General features: G+C 37.3%; 4 protein-coding genes across 8 annotated transcripts; 1 reads left to right on the forward strand and 3 right to left on the reverse strand.

Moving 5' to 3' along the window:
* Positions 1-259: 259 nt before the first annotated feature.
* Positions 260-13,873, reverse strand: LOC127808117 (uncharacterized protein At4g18490). Of its 4 annotated transcripts, none has more exons than XM_052346497.1 (16): positions 10,258-10,402; positions 7,906-7,994; positions 7,457-7,583; positions 6,953-7,144; positions 5,985-6,821; positions 5,434-5,616; positions 5,219-5,356; positions 4,935-5,075; positions 4,273-4,446; positions 4,023-4,206; positions 3,814-3,878; positions 3,682-3,721; positions 3,357-3,533; positions 2,523-2,635; positions 2,338-2,428; positions 260-2,104 (listed from the first exon to the last, which is right to left on the reverse strand). In XM_052346497.1, exons 2-15 carry the CDS (start codon positions 7,967-7,969, stop codon positions 2,374-2,376), a joined length of 2,490 nt encoding a protein of 829 aa, XP_052202457.1. In that variant the 5' UTR covers positions 7,970-7,994; positions 10,258-10,402; the 3' UTR covers positions 260-2,104; positions 2,338-2,373. The 4 variants fall into 4 exon arrangements, with proteins under 4 accessions (XP_052202457.1, XP_052202459.1, XP_052202456.1 ...); XM_052346499.1 differs by having other exon boundaries at positions 261-1,916; positions 4,273-4,425; XM_052346496.1 differs by lacking the exon at positions 10,258-10,402 and adding an exon at positions 13,726-13,873 and having other exon boundaries at positions 262-1,916.
* LOC127808118 (magnesium-chelatase subunit ChlI, chloroplastic-like) lies at positions 10,778-13,139 on the forward strand. The gene is made up of 3 exons (XM_052346500.1): positions 10,778-11,070; positions 11,285-11,403; positions 11,802-13,139. Exons 1-3 carry the CDS (start codon positions 10,962-10,964, stop codon positions 12,849-12,851), a joined length of 1,278 nt encoding a protein of 425 aa, XP_052202460.1. The 5' UTR covers positions 10,778-10,961; the 3' UTR covers positions 12,852-13,139.
* LOC127808119 (nudix hydrolase 11-like) lies at positions 13,756-15,451 on the reverse strand. Its single transcript, XM_052346501.1, has 4 exons — positions 15,058-15,451; positions 14,736-14,878; positions 14,254-14,373; positions 13,756-13,956 (listed from the first exon to the last, which is right to left on the reverse strand). Exons 1-4 carry the CDS (start codon positions 15,374-15,376, stop codon positions 13,756-13,758), a joined length of 783 nt encoding a protein of 260 aa, XP_052202461.1. The 5' UTR covers positions 15,377-15,451.
* An 894-nt stretch (positions 15,452-16,345) lies between these two features.
* LOC127807135 (nudix hydrolase 15, mitochondrial-like) lies at positions 16,346-19,367 on the reverse strand. 2 transcript variants are annotated; one of them, XM_052344781.1, is made up of 6 exons: positions 19,020-19,367; positions 18,584-18,671; positions 17,447-17,555; positions 17,078-17,263; positions 16,657-16,745; positions 16,346-16,592 (listed from the first exon to the last, which is right to left on the reverse strand). In XM_052344781.1, the coding sequence occupies exons 1-5, from the start codon at positions 19,285-19,287 to the stop codon at positions 16,731-16,733; spliced, it is 666 nt and encodes a 221-aa protein (XP_052200741.1). In that variant the 5' UTR covers positions 19,288-19,367; the 3' UTR covers positions 16,346-16,592; positions 16,657-16,730. The 2 variants fall into 2 exon arrangements, with proteins under 2 accessions (XP_052200741.1, XP_052200740.1); XM_052344780.1 differs by having other exon boundaries at positions 17,447-17,566; positions 18,529-18,671.
* Positions 19,368-19,676: the final 309 nt, after the last annotated feature.

Below are 19,676 nucleotides of genomic sequence, written 5' to 3' on the forward strand. Positions count from 1 at the left end.
ACATGAGAGATCACATGTTAAAATTCAAAAGTACATAAATTTAAATGAACAAATGAAATAAGAGTAAATAAAAAAATATTTGTTGAACTCTATGGAGTTCTTAATCTATAATTAGAGTTTGCTCTAATTCTTAATATATATATATATATATGTACAAGTGTGGGTTCATTTTGTCTGCTCCAACCCATAATCACAATCTCACAAGCATCATCATCAAGAACTGGCCCTTTCTCATGGCGTAAATCATCAAAGCATAATCAAGAACAATTTCACAAGCAGCATAATCAAAGTCAATCCTTCCATACCTGTAGTTCCCATCAATTAAATTGGTAAAAATAATATCATTTGGCACCAATCCTCCATCAATTAAATTAATAAAAATAACATCATTTGGCACCAATCCTCTGTCACACATTTCATCAAACAGTTGGTTTGCATCATCTAACCTACTATTCTTGCAAAATCCATTAATCAAGACACTGTAAATATAAGCATTGGGAAAAGATACCCTTCTTCCAAATTTCCCAATTTACAGTAACCATTTATCAACTTATTGAACTAATAGCATTAGGCCTCAAACCCCACTTCCCAATTTGATCAAAAATCAACTGGGCTTCTTTCATTTTACCTTGCACAAGCTGTACATCAGAATGTTAAAATTTCATTACAGTACCCACAACCCAAAATCTTCGAGTAGAACGCCCAAGCTGTCGCAGGCGAATTCGACTTCATCAACAGGTCAAGAAGACGACCACGGGCTTGAAATGAGACGCCATCTTTGGAATAACCATTCAGACAAGCTGTTGCGAGCTCTGGTAGAGAATCTCGACTGGATCTGTGTTGACGACGGCGATGGCAGTGCTGATCGGCTTCTTTTTCTAGTGCTGGTGTGGCAGCGACCGTCCTGAAAGAAGGCAAAGGCAGTGTTGCGGCCGACGTTGGCGATTGTGAAGCTGGACCTTGAGGTGGAAGAAGAAGACAGCAAGAAGAAGGTCTGCAGAACAGATTTTAGAAGATGGCGTTACTTGCTGCCGTTAAGTTGGAGATACAACAGATTTTTTATTATGTTTAATTATATGATGACGTGGCTATTTTTGATTGGAGGGACAGCTAATAGGACAGCATTTTAAAACAGCAGATCTCGGCTCCTACTCAAGTTACGGTTTTAACCAATATTAGCGATTTTCTCCGCTCATCTAACAAGCAATCAACTATAAAACACATATGAAAGAGAAAAAAATAATAATAAAACACTTAGCACTTGCCTAAAAATTAATAGCAAATTTCCTAATATCAACTAAGGTATAAAATGAAATTTGTGCATTTGTGTAAAAATTAATGACAAATTTAATCGAGTAAAACTAATTTCTGGTCCAAAGACTATCAAAATCAGTTCAGAATCATATTTTTTATTTATATGTGCAAGATAGAGTGTAATCGTAAGAATTACTATGTAATGTATAGGATTGACAAGCTTCTAATCTGATGTTGTTACTTAAAAAGAGAGAAATCCTTAATCACAATTTATTTATGCAGTAGCCAAACTAAAACAAAGAATTTGATGGCTAAATGTTGATTTGAGGTGGATGAAGGCACCAGTTCAAATTTTAGTTTGTTAGAATCAGAACCGCCTGAGATTTTTTTATTTCTTATCCCTGATTGTGCTGAAGTTGTACGGCATGATTTATGTCACATTTCTAAAAAAAAAAAAAAAAAAATTGCTCCAATGCAACCAAGAGTTTTGCTCCTTTCCTTGGGCATATCGCTATCACCAAGTCAGCTGAAATCCATACTGTTCAAGTTCATATGAAAAAGAGTTCTTCTGTCTTGAACCGGTCCATATATCCACGTGGCCCCTCCTAAGTAGGTAAACTGTGGAGTTGAGAGTTAGAAGACCTTTTGCGGCGAAGTTGTTCCTGACAAAATCATTTTAGCATTAAAAACCCAACCGAACTGCTTCTTCAGGCTATGAATTACATGAAAAAAAAAAAAAAATTGGAAAGAATCATCAAAAAATAAAAACTCATGCTGCCAACTTTACGCAGATTTTCATAATTTTTTCTTTCTGGGGGAAGGTCCGCACTTTCATGTCCACAAAGCTGAACTGCATAAAATAAATATGGGAGTAATAGCAGACTTAGCACTTAGCACGCCAAAGTGCTATCCCTGAAGAATCATAGCTATCCAGAAATATGCAGAATATTTGTAGGGAACAACTTGCAGAATACATACTAGCATGCAGGCAAGCACACGTAACCATGCAAGTACTAGCACCTCAGAGAGAGAGAGAGAGAGAGAGAGAGAGAGAGAGAGAGAGAGAGAGAGAGAGAGCTGTACCTAAATGATAAGCTGCTGCTCTTAACTGATAAATGTTTATGCACGAAGCCCCTTGGACATTAGCTGGGCAGCAAATTTCTGAACCTTACGAATGTTTTAAGTGATTAAAGAAAATACTTCAGCTTGAAGCACAAGCTTTTCCAAATTAAAATAAAAGAGGGTAACACCAGATAGTTTGAAAGGATATCTTCTCATCATAAAGGGGATGGTTGAGCATCAGCAAGTTATTGTTGTTTACGATAGCTCGAACTAATAATTCCTTTGCCTCCTCATGTTTCTTTTTCAGCATGTTGCAAATCTGCAAAAATAACAAATCCTCCTCGTAACCTATATATGTTCAGCTCTTTAAAATCCTGTTTGATTAATAGCACGTATATTCATTTTAAGTACAACCCATCTCAACAAATAATACTGTTGGTTAAGAAGGCCTCATGTATCTTATCCTTTTGAATGCAATGAGAAGTACACAAAGGGGAATAGCTATCCTTCTAGCTCACAAACACCTCCTAAGCCAGATTTAGTCCTGTTTCATTGTAGCATTTTGAGGTGGCTTCATGGGACATCCAGCTTTGACGTAGACTAACTTGAAGTAGTAACTAGATAGGAAACATGATTACCTACTCCATGCAAAACTAATGAAGTTGAATCTTAAAAAGGAATTGGAATAATGAAAATGGGAATATTTCACGGTGAATGGATTCACAAAATTGCAAAGCTTGTTTCTATTAGAACACAGTTGGCTCAGAGCTAAAAGTGGGGGTACATAAAAAGATAAAGTAGGTTTACAAAGACAGGTGAAGTTCATTTAGGATGCGACACTTAGTTGATATGAGGCAGGCTGGAGAAACATGGTTTCACCCAAAAATAGTTTCCACTAGAAGAAAATAAATTCCCTGTCCTCAAATTTTGATGACTCATTTTTGTAGTCATTAGACTGGGTTTGGACTTAAATATGTAATACATGTTAGAATAGAGGATGCATGTGTGCATCACCAAGTCTCAATTAATTTCTTACTTACATCTTCAAGCTGCTTTGAATATGCCTCAGCCTTTCCAACATTGTCGTCATTTTCCATCACCAAAGGAATTGGTTCTTCTATCATGTTCACCTCTTGAGGAAAATGTGGGATAGAAGTTTGACATTCTTTAGAAATGTTACTGGTTTTATTATCAAGTAGCTCCTCATGGTTGCAAACCTATACGTGAAGTGGAGAGAATACCAGTTAACAATTATTGTAATATCAGACTTCAGTAGTTAATATGTGCCAATGAGTCCTTATGCAGCCATTTAAGAGATTAAATAAAAATAAACGAAAAAAGCAGCAACTTTATTCAGTAGGTTACCTTTTTTTCTATAACTCTTTCTGAAGGTTCTCTAACAGTTCTGAGATTCCGGAGAAAATAATGTGTAAGTACATAAAACAAGAAGGAAACTTTGCATTTGACATGATAAATAAATAATCAATACTACTGGACCTGCTATCAGTAGGTGATTGTGAGAGACGCTTTGATGGATTTAAGCTGAGCATTGTATTTGATACCTGAATTATAGAATGTCATACACATTAATAGTTATAAGCACAATAGACATCTGAGATAAATTTTCTGTGTAACTGCAAAGCAAATAGTCATCTTTTCTAAGGGAAACTTCATCAAGGAAATAAAAGAGAATAGAAGAAAACAACCTCAAATGCTTTCCTCTTCAAAGATGGGGTTGGAGATCTGAGCTTCTGTGTGCTAGTAGAATGGGCTATCTTTAATACTGTATTTCCTTGTACTACCATGTTTTGCTTTGTGTTTCTCAAGGATGCCAATGTCAATTGCTTGGGAAATGTAGAATTTGGTGGATGATGTTTGACTCCAATAGTTCTGCAACAGGAGACTTGGTTAATGAACAATCAATGACAAAATGACAAAGCAAAATTAACATATTACCTTGAAATCTTCAAGCTAGAGAGATCAGGTAGGCTCCTATCAGCTTTAAGAGGAGCAGTGTTTTTCCCTTCATCACAAATATTATTTGAGTGCTTGGTAGATACCATGCTTGAATCTGGGAGTCTAGTACCTGAGAGATTCTGCATGTTCGATCTATTTGTCCACAAAGGTGAGCTAAAAGGATACAAACAAGAGCTCAGAAAAATAGGCCTTCTGAAGCTTGCTTGATAAACTATTGCCACAATATCTCATGTCTCAATTAGAAATAGAACTAACTTTTTAGCAGATTTTATGACCACAAGAACTTTATAAATACTATTGCCATGTCCAACCCAAAATTTGAATATCAAGAAAGCTATGACTATGAATGAAAATACCAAACGATTAGCTGGTAAAGAAAAAATAATTAAGCAAAGGAACTTCAGAATTGCAACAAAAAGGAAGGAAAAGAACTTCTGGAAGATAGCATAATTACCAAAATCTATATTCCTAGAAGTCAATATCCAGAATCAAACTAAACCACTGTACTAGTTGAGACCAAATAACATATGATACTACAATCCTATCATGGTAATCCAATTTTTCACTGGATAATTTAACTCAGTCTGCTTGTAAAGAAAGACATAGATTTGGGATGTGAATGTCAAGTTCAGAACCCTCACCTAAGAGTAACAAGAGTTTTGACATTCTTTTCATTTTCCTGACAAGCTTCATTGTTTGTTACTTTTGGATCATGTTGCCTTGAAGAAGAAGAATCATTTAAATTGCTCCCATTTTGTGTAGAATCAGCATTGATGTGCTCCCTGTTAAATATCATATTTGGCATTGTTAGTATTTTACTTACAGTTGCATTGGTGCTGAAATTCCATCACCTATCTGATCTTGTAGCTACAGAATGCCATAACATTGTAAAATCAGGTTAATTACAAAAATAAAGAAACCTTACTCAATATTCTTAAATCCTCTAACACTCCTCTCCCTTCCTGTCAGAACAGGTTCACCTTCATTTAGTTCTCCAGAATGTAAAGTTGAAACTCTGACCAGTTTGCTCCCACTTAGTGCACCTTTAGAGTCAGTAACATTACTGTTGAAAATCATATGGAACTTCGTGTCATCCAAAGCTAAGTTTAGTTTCTTTTCATGAATGAGTATCATACTCACCTTCCTTCTTCTATTTGTTGCCTGGAGCCAATTGTCTTGCCACTAAACCTGGTAAGTCCTGTCCTAGTTGGAGGTGTCTCTTGTGGTTGAGATTCCTTTTCATCTGTTTTCTTGAAATACTTTGACTGGATAACACTGGTTTTTTTTTCCTTCATTTGAATCAATTTAGGAACTGAGGTTCCACTGCATGATATGAACAAATTCAAATTTTATGAAGTTTCTAAAAACTTAAGCAACAGAGTATAAAATCATGATTGCTGAAACTTATACGTTCTTTGATAATCATGTTCTGCCTAGAATTAGTCAGACCAAAATTTGTTTTCACAAGTCAGATAATCCAAGCGGTTCTGTTTCTGCAACAAGAGCTATGGCAATTGCAGTGCACCTCTGTCTACACACACACACACATCTAATTTTCAAGAAATCAATAAATTTCACTCCAGTTGTAATTGGAAAAAACTGGATCTAGTTTGTTCCCATGATCACAGTTTACTCCAAATATACTAGTTGGTAAAACTAAATCAATAGAACAAGGTAGTAGATCATCTGACCTAGAAAAAAATGAAGTCAACTGCTCTGCGTTTTCTTTTTCATTGTCTGCGCTGGCCTTTGTGTCATGCATTGATTCCCTTGAGATCCTTGTGGTGGCAATATCTTCAAAACCTGAGTCACCTTGAGCTGGTGCATTGCCATCTGTACGGCCTAAATAAACATTATTATCAGTCTCAAACCTGTTCTGTTCCCCGTCATTGCATGACAACCCTACTATGTGTAGCGCTGGTGAGTCCTCCAACAATCCGTTTTCACCATTTAGCCCCAGACCAGATGCTGATTTGCAATTAACAATTTGTTCTTTCTCTGCATCTCTAGTCACTTTTGAGTCCAGGGAAGGAATTTCCACTTGCAAGGCACTATCTTGAGTTAGCTCATTTTCAGATGCAGATTGCACAGAAAGATCCTGCATGTTCTCCTGAGAATATTGTTCTGAGGAAGTTGTCTTCTCTTGTTGATAATAATTGTCTTGGTTTCTCTCTTTTGTGCTATTAGCAATTATCATATCTGGTGAACCTCTTGCTTCCTCTGATGCAACTACACCTATAGTGGCTGCAGATTTAGAAAGGTCATTGTCATCTTGCAAACAACTTGAGGGGAAATTTTTGTTTATTGGAACATCTTGAAGACTACCAACAAAAGACTGAGCTTTTGAAGTGATCACACCCTCTGATGCTGCAAGATTTAGATTTCCACCACCTTCTGATGCACCAAAACCATCACTTAGGCCAACTTTGGAACCTTGGCACTCCCTTATAGTTGAGACTTCTTCATTGTCCTCACCAATGTTTTTTCCTTCTTTCTTTGAGCTTGTCTCGAAGCTGAAACTATCCAACCTGACTCCAGAAAAAACAAAGATAAGTGATGGTAAAGGCTGATTGCAAGCCTGCCAACACATAGTAGTATAAATTCCAAACCACTCAATGGAGAACACCAAATTAGCCATGAAAGATCTTTATCCACTTACTCATTAAAATCAAATGCAAAGCTAAATTGCCCTCGCTTTTGTTGATGGTTCCCACTAGAAGATTCATTTTTTTCTGATGTTTCCTTGTTTTTTCCAGCTTTCTTGGGTGGGGAAGAGATATCAAGGTCAGATATGTCAACTTTGAGTGATGATATCTTGTCCAAATCATCATCAAGAGAAAAATCAACATCCCTAAAAAAAATATAGCTTCATAAATGATAGCGGGAATTAAGATGTTATGCATCACCAGATAAAATTGCTGGAAACAAAAACTCCAAAAAGCATAATAACTTGTGAAGGCATCAAACAACTTGACCACCACAGAAGCATGTATGCTGCATAAGGGAATAATAAACATATAATCATTTAGGTGGGCAATAACGTGCAGACATATGAAATTGAGTAAAACACACACACACACACATACAAAAAAAAGACTAGCCACATTCTATAACGTTTTACTTCATAAATAAAAAATGTAACTAGAAGTTTTGAGGTGCTTACAATTTGTCAAAGTTGAATGCTTTTTTCTTGCCTTTAGTGACAGTTCCAAAATCAAAATCTAAAACATCATCATCTGCCACAGACATTGATTTCCAGGAGGTAAGAAAGTCCTTCCCAAAGTCCACATCTGCTACAAGTACAAAGTTATTACCAGGATATCTTCAATGCTATTGCATTGCACTGTCTGAAGGAAGTTAGCAACAGATAACATTTGCAGTGAAGTACTCTTCTGCAAGTTTGTGTTATGTATCCTAGTTAAGCTCAGTGATCTGTTTCTTTTTACTTCCATTCTTAATTTCTTCTTACTGCTCTTTACAACTGCAGATCATGGTTAAACAACCTTAGCCCTTTTAACGACACAATAAGTTGGAGATCCATACAACCATCACTCTTTCATTTCTGGAAATTATTAGTTCTGCAAAAGGAATACCAGGCTTTGACAGACATACCTAGAACTGAAGATTTCTCTTTGGAATTGGCAGGTGAAGAATCCCCTTTCTTTGTTTCTCCCATCAGAACACTTAGGTTGATCTTAGGCCTGAGTTTCAAACATCAAAAGGCAGTTGGATCTGGGGGGTAATGCAGAAGTCTATGGCACAGATAAATGTGTGCACATGTATGCAGAGAGTGATACAGTTAGTCATACCAGCATAGAAATAATACACATGTTTCAGTGAAGAGAACTGCAAACAAAATGGAAGAAAACTATCCTTTACATTCATACCGTAAATTGGCTACAACTGGTTCATCATAACTGGTATTGGATGGAATATTTTATGCCTTTTGGCATACCATATCCTCAGGATACGATACGAATAAGGATGTGTGATAACCATCCAACACCTGTACTGAAATTAGACGATACGGATCCTCTGACTTTTCAATCATATTTTGAAGAAAAAGAAACCACAATTTGATAGTTAGAGAAAATTTCAAGATTCTCACACGGATAAGGGATGGAAGGTGATAGCTGGCTGTTCTCAAAATCTCAAGATTCTCATTGTGGTTTTGCAGTGTGGATAGCTTAAAATCTAGCCAGTGATGTGTTGGCTATAATAAAAATTGATAAACAAAATAGGAACTGATGAAAATTTTGAACATATGATGCAGTGCCTAGGTGAATCATTTTAACTTAAAGTTCTAGTAAATAACAAGACATAACTTAAGTATGGCATCCGAACTTTTTGTTTCACTAATTGTTGATGAACATGCCATGCCACTGTGTAAATGCACTGTCCGTGTAAAATTCTCAACCATCTCAAAGTATAGGAAGATACAATCAGTTCATTTTCTTCCTTATTCAACTACATTCTCCAAATAATGACATTATATACATTCTAACTTTGTTTGTCTGACCAACGACCAAGAAACATAACCCCTCACAAGTTTAAGTCTGGCAGAACTGCTCTGCAAGTTGAGCAGGTTTTCCATAATCAAATAAAAAAGTATTCTTGATATTAAAATCTAAACATTGAATGAAACTACTAGGTCTGGTTGAAGCTTAATGCACATCATAAGTGAAAACAGAAATAAGTTCTTAATCTTAACTGAAGCCATAAAAAAATGATTATTAGTTCTGCTAAACACACTATTATCTGTCTCATCTGGACAATAAAGCTCCAAGACATAAATTATTAGATTAATCTCCAACCAAGGAAAGGCAAGTGTAAGGGACAATAAAGTGAGTGCAGTAAGGTCGAATGGAAATATAATCTTTTATCCACTGAAACAAATCAAATTTGAAGCAGTGCATGCTAGATATTTTCCAAGAATAACAACAGAATAAATATTTTTGAATTTTATGCACAAAAGAAGAAAATACTCATTTAGTATAATGCAACCAAAGTTACATTATATGCCAGGATTAGACTTTACTCATGGAATCAATACAAATGCCGCAAAATAGAGATAGAATGAAAGATAAAACTACAAAAAAAAAATGCCACTCTGCTTAACAGATTTGCAACCTAGCTTGTACAAGATCAACTAGATAGTAAACTCTGAAACATGTCAACTAGATGAAAAAATAAAAAATAAAAAAAAATCCTGCAAATGTCATGGTGGAACAATAAAATCATATTGCTAATCATTGAAACTAGAACTTTAAATGATGAGATGAAATCGAAAAGACCTGATTTGCAAATATCATTGTGATTATCAACAAGCTCAGGCCTATAACGACAAAACTATTGTTTCACTAAATGAAAATCGATTAAAAAATTGATCAAGACAGTATCTCAGACAACAAACTCTAACTTCAGAGAAAATGAAAGAAGAAACTGGACATGACAAATTAAATTGAATAAAAATTTACCAGATCGTCAAATATCAGGATATTTTTGTAAAACTGAAATCAGTTTGATGGCTAAAACCAACCAGATATGGAATACGAGGCCAGAATCATGACAAAATCAATTCTATAAAAGAAAAATAGACCAGTATGAGCTTAGGCTGCATCAATTTTCAGACCAAATGAACAAGACAAGATAATTCTGCAACCTAGATGTCACATAGCGTTCGTTTTTTTCTGAATTTGCGATTATGAGAAGATTCGTAGCGTTCTGATGACACTGAAGCTTGCACACTGTCTTCCAGAATTAAATGAAGCTATTTGATCTCAAGAAAGCAGAGCAGACACGAATTTAAGGACATGCACGTACAACTATCTTCCAGAATTAAATCGAGAGATTTGAATTCAAGAAAGCTGAGCCAACACACGCACACGCTTACACTTGAGCACGTGTTTATGTATGTGTGTGTGCGCGCGCGCGCGCGTTAGAGAGAGAGATATAGAGACTTGCCTGGTTTTGGCGTTCGCCGATCGCCTTGAAGGCGAAGGAGACCGACAAACCCTTTTTATGAATCTGGCGGAGAAAATGGCGTATCAAGGTTTTGCGTTCGAATGAACTCTGCATTTATATTGTGGAACAGTGAAATGGCGGGGATTTTTACTTTAGAAACGGAAAAAAAGGGCAATGTTGTGCTTGGAAAGTGATTCCATTAATTGAGTGCTTATTCGAGTTAGGACCGGACTATTTCAATTATTTATTAAATTATAATATTTAAATAATTTATTAAATTTATTTAAAAAAATAAAATGTTCAAAACATTTTTAGCCATACTCCCACGCGACATTTTATTAAGTTCCGACAGATGGAAATGTAGGACGACCCAACTGCAAGCATAACTCTGGGCCTGGAATCTGGGTGGACCCCATCACCCATGATTGTAGGGGAGGGGGCTCCTTACGGTAGGGAGGAGTAACAGGAGATCTTTTTCTCATCGAAGCGAAGCGACCTTTGATAAAGCGGAGATGAGGGGCGGGGCCTTCACTGGAGGATCGAATGGAAACCTATCTTCTTATCTTTTCCGAGCCAAAGCCAACCCACCCCAGGAGAAGAAACCAAACACCATGCCCAATTTGTGAAGCCTGAGGAACCAGTTCCACTATTTGCAACCAGAAACTCAGCTTCAGGAAAGAAGAAAATTTCAAAATATTTGGACAATGGCCAGTGTTCTTGGAACTTCATCAGCTGCAATCTTGGCCTCTCGACGCTTTTCTTCTCCCTCCTCCTCCTCCAAATCCCCCATTCACGGTCTCTTCCCGGCTCAAGGTCTCTCTCTCTCTCTCTCTCTCTCTACTGTATGTTCTCGTTTTTTCTAGTAACCAGTAAAATAATTTTCTTTTCCACCAATGTCGTTGGAATGGGAATGGTCGGTGCAGTTTGTTCATTTTTTAGGTCAATAATGAGGATTATTAAGATACGGGTTTTTTAGCAAAAAAAAATGATGGAAGTACTAAATTGGTGATGGAAGCTGCAATTACAGGGCAGAGGAACGCGAGGAAGTTCTATGGGGGAATTGCAACTCCATTGAGCACTGGGAGGTCTCAGTTCCGTGTTTCAATTACTAATGTTGCCACTGAAGTCAGTCCCGCCCAGGAACAGGTATGAAGTTTCTTTCTTTATCTGTGTATTCCTATATCACGCGTCGGTACAGTACAGGATTTACATTTCATGCGCTTTGCTGATAGAAGCAGTAGGATTTTACATGTGATGTGGCATAGCAAAATCTGTCTGTTAGTTGGACTGCATTTGGGAAATTTGGCATTGCACGCCACATGTTTGTTGAAAGGTTTGTTTGATTGCATGTGTATGGTATTTCTTTGTGAACTAATATGCCACTGGAAAACAGTGTCAGCAATGCTTCGAATGAAAGGTTGCAATTTTAAACTAGTAAGTTTATATACCCGGGAAGAGTGCATTGGTTGGACGACACTGTCATTGTGAGTCTTTGACGTTATTGAGTTTAATGTAATTAACATTATGAACTCCATAAATTTCAGGCCCAGAAGCTTGCTAAGGAAAGTCAGAGACCTGTGTATCCGTTTGCAGCTATAGTAGGTCAGGATGAAATGAAACTGTGTCTTCTGTTGAATGTAATTGACCCAAAGATTGGAGGGGTCATGATTATGGGTGACAGGGGAACAGGAAAATCTACAACTGTTAGGTCTTTGGTTGATTTACTTCCGGAAATCGAGGTAGTTATGGGTGACCCATTTAACTCTGATCCAGAAGATCCAGAATCTATGGGCGTGGAAGTCAGGGAAAGAGTTTTGAAAGGCGATGAACTTCCTGTCACGACAACCAAAATTACCATGGTTGATTTGCCGCTGGGTGCTACAGAAGATAGAGTCTGCGGGACAATTGACATAGAGAAAGCCCTTACAGAGGGTGTCAAGGCATTTGAGCCTGGCCTTCTTGCAAAAGCAAATAGAGGAATCCTTTATGTGGATGAAGTCAATCTTTTGGATGACCATCTAGTGGATGTTCTTTTGGACTCTGCTGCCTCGGGATGGAACACTGTTGAGAGGGAGGGAATTTCAATATCGCATCCTGCTCGGTTCATACTGATTGGATCAGGAAATCCTGAAGAAGGAGAACTCAGGCCACAGCTGCTTGACCGGTTTGGAATGCATGCCCAAGTTGGGACTGTGAGAGATGCTGAGTTGAGAGTAAAAATTGTGGAAGAGAGAGCTCGGTTTGATAGAAACCCCAAGGAATTCAGAGATTCTTACAAGGCAGAGCAGGAGAAGCTCCAGCAACAAATTGCTTCCGCTAGAAAAACCCTATCTTCTGTTCAAATTGACCATGATCTCCGTGTCAAGATCTCCAAGGTTTGTGCAGAGCTAAATGTTGATGGATTGAGAGGTGACATAGTGACAAATAGGGCAGCAAAAGCTTTGGCTGCTTTAAAAGGCAGGGACACAGTAACCGCAGAGGATATTGCAACGGTCATTCCCAACTGCTTAAGACACCGGCTTCGTAAGGATCCACTCGAATCAATTGATTCTGGTTTGCTGGTGATTGAGAAATTCTACGAGGTTTTCAGCTGAGGTGGTAAATATACAGGCTTCTCTGTTATTGTTTGAGCTACTGCTTTTTCTTGCATATTTTTGTTCTCGTTAAGAGTCTGGTTGGGATCCCTCTTTCTTTTGTAATCTGAAACTATTCCAGATGTGCAAATAGATAGAACTTGTGTTTGTGATCATGAAAGGAAAACAAGTCTTACGCAACTTGTTTCCTTTTTTACTCCCATTTTCTTCTGATTCTGTCTGTTGTCCCCTGCCATGTTAATATGGTAGGGGCCAAACAATCTAAAAAAACATACAAGTTATCCTGGAGATTGGAGTAACACTGGACTATTGAACCTTGGCTCTACTTATTATTCTCACTTTATTTCTTTGTGGCTCTATTTGATTTGTAAATATGACAAGCAAAGAGGAAGATAAATGTCAAGAAAATCCTTCTAGTGACATCAAGTCGTCGGTGGTGTGTGGTGTGGGAGGGGAAGAAATAAAACGATAGCAAAATTTGGAATCGAAAACATTTTTTTAGAGTTTCTAAAATTTGAAAAAAACTTTAAAACTTTTAAAAAAAGAAAACAAGGAAGCAAACCCTATTTTCAATTTTTATTGTGAACATAGTGAAAACAAACACACAAATAGGTATCCACAACCCTATCAAAGAGGCCTTAAAGCTGTTTGCTGCAGCAAGTGTTAATCCCTCCCCTCCCCTCCCTGATCGGCTGCAAGGCATTCTAGCAAAATAAGCTCCAGCGTTAGAGCCAGCTTCATTTCTGCTAGCATTTGCTGACAGTTGGAAAGGTTTGCTAATACAATAATCATATCAAGTTTAGCATTTTAGTGCACAAATATTAGCATACACCGAGGGTTACAAAAAATGATTAAAACACTGATAAAATTTGACCTTTAGGCTTAAGGCACCGCAATATCTTCGTTAGCAACTTCTAGTCCAGAACTTAGGCCTGCGTTCTTGGAAGTCTGGATGCTGCTGGTACACAAGTGTTGCTGTCCTAATCAAAATACCAGCTGTTAAAGCCCATATCACATATTTCCCATTCTCTGCTTCGTAATCAAAGAAGTGGAGCAGATATTTGTCTCCCATCCATTCTCTTTCTTCGGCTCTTCGATTTTCATTCTGAACACGTAACACATGAAGGTAACAGACCCAAAGTGAGAAACACTTCTAGAGGGTAACAATAGATAAAGAATCCTAAGTTCAAACTTGGTGATGAGAGATTATAATGGTCTTCTCTGTCCTCAAGGTGCAAATTTTTCTGAGGACGAATTTATACAAAATTTCTGTGTATTCACCTGGGACGCGTAGTTTGTGAGTTGTTGTGTTTGCGATGTGTCCGGTAAATTTACTTAGTATACACTTGAAAAATAGTGATTATGATTTCTCGTTCACAAATCAATAATAATAAAATAATACCTTAAGAAACATAGCTAGAGGGGCATCAAATATGGCTTCCACTTCTGCTGTATTTGGGATAGGTTTGAATGCCCTTTTGTCTGGAAGTATGCCAATCACTGGAACAACCACCATTCCAGACTGCAAGAACCAAAAGAAGAATATTCCAATCACAAGCACAACAATCGTCCCAGACTGCACGCAAGAAAACAAAGGGAATTTCCAAACTTCATACTGCATGAAGCCATCGTTATCACCGAGTAATTTTAGCAAACACCAATGGGGCAGAAGGATATCCTTGCCTTACTTTCCATTGAATTGCCATGTGACCAGAATTTTCTGAACGGGGTAGCTAAAAGATTTTGAAACTACATTTTCAACTGCAAAACCAGATGTTTTACAGGGTCTAGCAAGATTTTTGTCAGATTGCTCACAATTTAGAGCCTTGCAGAGCTGAATTTGTGAATTATATATGAACTGAATGATGGAACCCGGAAACGTACCTTGGTGTAAATGGGTTCAAGAACAGCGGGAACGTTTACAAGTGAAGGGTCTAAGCCAATCTCCTCCTTGGCCTCCCTCAGCGCTGTCTCAATATCATTGGCATCGCCTTCGTCCGTCTTCCCACCTGGCAACGAAACATCTCCTGCAACCAAAACACCTATTTGTTTCAGAAATGATCATCCTATAAAAATCAAAGATTTTTCAAAAAAATTTACACTTTGTTGCCTAGAATTCAGGAAACGAAATCTAGACAAAATGTACCTAATTTCGCCGAATCATCGTAACAATTATTACCATTCGATTAATGGGAAGGGCGTTTACCGGAATGAGTGGACAGTGTGGAAGATCTCTTGGTGAGAATAACTCGGAGATCGCCTTCCTCGTCTTCGAAGAGGCAGATCAGGACTGCGGCTCTCTTGCGTCCGACTCTTTCGGGCGGTTTGGCGATTGGGTTTGCCGCTAATTCTGCACCGCTAGCGCCCAGTTCTTGAGGGATCAACTTGAATCCATTTTGATGCACCGCTGGGTCTTCAATGGAATTGTCGTCATTGTTGCCGGGAGGGGAAACAGGTTTGAAGAGTCGAAGCCGTTGAGCCAAGTCTATCAGTCTGTGAGATGCTCCTAAACTTTTGGAATCCATGAGAGAGAGAGAGAGAGAGAGAGGTCTGTGATGGTTGTGCTTCAAGCGAGAGGATGGTTGGTCCAGTCCACTTAAGAGGTGATGAAAAGATCTAAAGTCCTCGTCTTAGTTATGTATTTAAAATTTGTATGCTTGAGAAAGATATAACTAAATTATAATATTATGTGTCTATTAGCTAAATGTAATTGAATTATGTTATTAATATTTTTTGAATTACCTAATACATATAAAATAATAAAAATACTCATCAAATTTTACCGTCTCACATCGCCTGACCGCTTTAGATGAAAGATATTTTAATCATGCATTTCATCGTCTCACGTTGGCTTATCGTCTTAAATGAAAAATATTTTTATTATTTTACATATATATATATTAAATGCTTAAGAGATAGGAATAATTTTTTTGATGTAATTTGTCAAAGATTATATCTTAATGCATGCACATGCCCTTTATGGGACTTTAATTAGTGGCAACAACCCCTAGACGGCGCCGCCCTGTCCTGAAAGGGGTTGGTTGGATAATTTAAAAACATGGAAAACCTCTTAAAGCTACCATCTGTTTTGACAGCCAAAGACCATAAAGAATGTTATGTAGTCAAATGTGGTGTGCGTTAAAAGCATGAGCAAGGATAAAAATGGCACCGTGAATGTGGAGTCACACGAGAGAAGACAGGATCCAAACAAGATTATCAGCAATACAAAGTTAAAGATATAAAAAGTGTGATTAAGATGATTTGATCAAGTAAAAATAAGACTAATTAAAGTATATAAGAGACATATAGATGATGGATTAAAAGAAAGTTATAGCAAATTCAAGGGATATTTTCCCCTTTAAACCGTGCCAGCCACAACCACCAAGCGGCCATGTTTAGCACACCGGAAAACGTAACATGTAGCTATTTACTATCCCATAAAGATGCTAATGTTTCAAGCTAAGCAGAGGAAAACACCAAAAGAACACTTAATATGGAAATCCCATAGGGACAAAAATTTCATTATTGGCATTTCAATACTTCTGTTCTGCTAATGCATAGTACAGACGTATTCGTACATAAACAAGATGTTTCTAAACAAATACAATTATGTTTCTTCAACATGGAACTTCAGGAGGCCCGGGATGTTATGCCATCACTTTCCCCCAGATGTACATGAATCCAGAGCTTGTCGTGGCCTGTCATGATATTGATATAGCTTTCCTTAACTTTGAAGGGGTCCTGCATGAACAACCAACCAGTTAAAATCTGTACACAGCTTTATGAGTCATTTAGTATGGATTACCTGAAGGGAGCTCTGCCTAATGGAAACTAGAGCAGTTGTGTCATCGACCCCAAAATTTATGAGCGGCACCTTCTTCATAACTTCGACATCTGAAATGGATTGTAGATATTAATCTACCTTATATACTAGATATTACGTGTCATTGATAAGATGCATTCCTTTTCATATTCATTGCATGGACAATGGTATGGCAGAATTTTTGCTGATTAAACTTGTGATCAATTGCAGGGACAAGGAGTTAGCTTCGTTTTCAAAATAAGTTTTCTACTATTGAACAGAAGAGAGCAAAAACTGATGCTCTGAAAATACTTGATTCTGGAAAAATGGTATGGTAATGCCAAAATCAAAAACAATAGGGAAAGTGGGAAGCAACTTTTAAATGCTTCAGATTCCAGAAATACAAAATAATCAAATTGTAAACCTTGTATTTGGATATCTGATCCAGAAAAGCCGGTGGTCTTTGGTACACGATTGATGCTGCCCTAATCAAAATCCTAGCAGTTAAGCCCCATATCACAAACTCTTTACTATCTGTTTCATAGTCGAAGTAATGAAGCAGGTGCTTCGCACCCATCCACTCTATCTCGTTTGCTCTCCAATTTTCAACCTGACATTTTTAGAAGATAAATTTTTATTAAATATCAAATAGAAAGTCAGTTTAGGGTTTAGGGTAAGGCAGCAAACAAAAATGACCCTCCCCTAACCCTCATGAAGCAGGGAGCCTCGGGATGCGTATCAAATAGCAAGTTGGTGATAGAGGCAAAAGGAGATAACAAAGCAAAGGCCAAACCTTTATAAACATCTCCAAGGGAACATCAAATACTTCTTCCACTTCAGCAACATCTGGAGTAGGACTGAATGCCCTTTTGTCATAAAGTATACCAATGACAGGAGTTACTCTGATGCAATACTGCAAAAAGTCATTATCAAAATCCAAAAACAAAATTATTCTGACAAGATGCTACATGAAGAAATTGAAGATTTACTGAAGGACAAAACAAGGGGTAAAGGCACGCTTGCGATCAAAGTTATGTGAGCATATGCCCAAACCAGCTACAAATTAGTCTATTGGTTAGAATCATCTGAACCCAATTAGTACCAGCTTCGCTAGGCTCAAAGCAGTTCAAAATCCCAAATTTAGAATTGACATAGCAAGTCCTGTCAATTATGAGTTAGCTAAGTTCAATTCCAGTTGTATCTATCATCATTCTCACTTAAATAGACCTTCTTTCTTCACATCTTCAAATCTTATGATCCAACCTCTTCTAACCATTTCTCGAGTAAATACCTAGGGATGACAATGGGTCGCCCATTTACCCATTTGCAATACCCATTTACTAAATGTTCAAATATATCCTTCAAATATGAATTTTTCAAACTTATTTCAATCTTAAATGGGTAATTAAGGCTTATTTTAGTAAATGTTCAAATAATTTTATTTCTCTGACTCAAAATATGACTTTTTCATAATCATTTAACTTTAAATGAGTAAATGAGACTCATTTATTAACCCATTTCCATCCCTAGGGTATACCCAAACAAGAACCCATAATGCCAGCAAAATTGCATTAAGTCAAATTCCACAATAAATTACTCCAGTGGCTAACGCCACAGAAGCTACTGCAAGATCATGGAACTTCAGAATGTCATTTTGAGGAAGCAAAATACAGAGGTTCAAGACCCAGCCCAGTGACAACTAAAGAGCAAACTGAAGCTTCCATAAGGAAATATCTTCTAGAGGAGTAAAACAAAAACATTATTAATTATCCAGGCCTCATTTCCAGTTAACTCAACTGGAATAAGATTCAGTTAAAATCAGACAACTGAAATACAAATACATAGAGAAAGCACCAGAGGAATTCTATTTGCAACCTTAGACAAGAACGGTTCAAGGACTGTCACAACATTCACTAGAGAAGGATCTAACCCTATCTCCTCCTTAGCTTCCCGAATCGCCGTTTCGACATCATCTGCATCTCCCTCCTCTGCTTTTCCCCCTGGCAATGCAACCTCACCTGCAACAGAGGCACCTCATTGCTGAAATCAACAAACCTAAGTACCTCTAAAACAACCCATAAACAAGAAGAGACCCCCCTTACTGAAATCAACAAACAATCACTTCCATCAAATCACAAACACCTCTTCAAATGACAACGGACAACATAATCTAATCAACATCAGCCAAACAAATCCTAATTATTATGAGACAAACAATGTTAATTCACCAAATTGAATAAAACCCACCTGCTAAATTGCCCAAATTCCGAACACAAGCACATCGCAACGATCATCTGACATAGATATACAATTATACATATATGTACATATATACGCAGAGATAAATGCAAGCTTTCTTCACAAACCTGAGTGAGTGGAGAGCCTAGAAGACCGCTTGGTGAGAATGACACGAAGATCGCCATCGTCGCCTTCAAAGAGACAGATCAGAACAGCGGCTCTACCGGATCCGACTCTTTGGGGTTGTTGGATAACTGGGTTTGCAGATTCCACAGATCCCGCCGGGACTTTAGGCGCTTCAACGTCAGTGAATGTTGGAGTGGGTTTGTACTGTTGTAGCCGTCGAGCTAAGATGCCGAGGCCTTGGGATCCATGAAAATAGTTTTCTGACTTCATGGCGAGCTTGGAGATCAATGATTGAACGTGCAAATCTAGGCATGTAAAACAGGGCAGTGGCCTGTGGGGGCGGACCCGGCCTAGACCATGACGAGTTAGGTTTAGTTCAGCTTACTCTCTTAAATAAGAGAATATCAAACTAAATTTAGAATAATTTTTAATTTAAGATATAAAATAATTAAAATAAAATTGAGAAATATTTTAAAATTTTTATCAAGCTGTTTATTAAATTTTTTAAAATACACTAAATAACATAAATATTACTTTTTTTCTTATCTATAAAGATTAAGATATGTTTATCTTGAGAGATGAAAAAGGTAAGTATATATTGAAAAATCAAGATAAGAGGTTATTAATGTTTTTTTCTAAAAATAATCAGATAAACTTAA

Source organism: Diospyros lotus, chromosome 8 (genome assembly GCF_014633365.1).
Source record: "Diospyros lotus cultivar Yz01 chromosome 8, ASM1463336v1, whole genome shotgun sequence".
Taxonomy (NCBI): Eukaryota; Viridiplantae; Streptophyta; class Magnoliopsida; order Ericales; family Ebenaceae; genus Diospyros; species Diospyros lotus.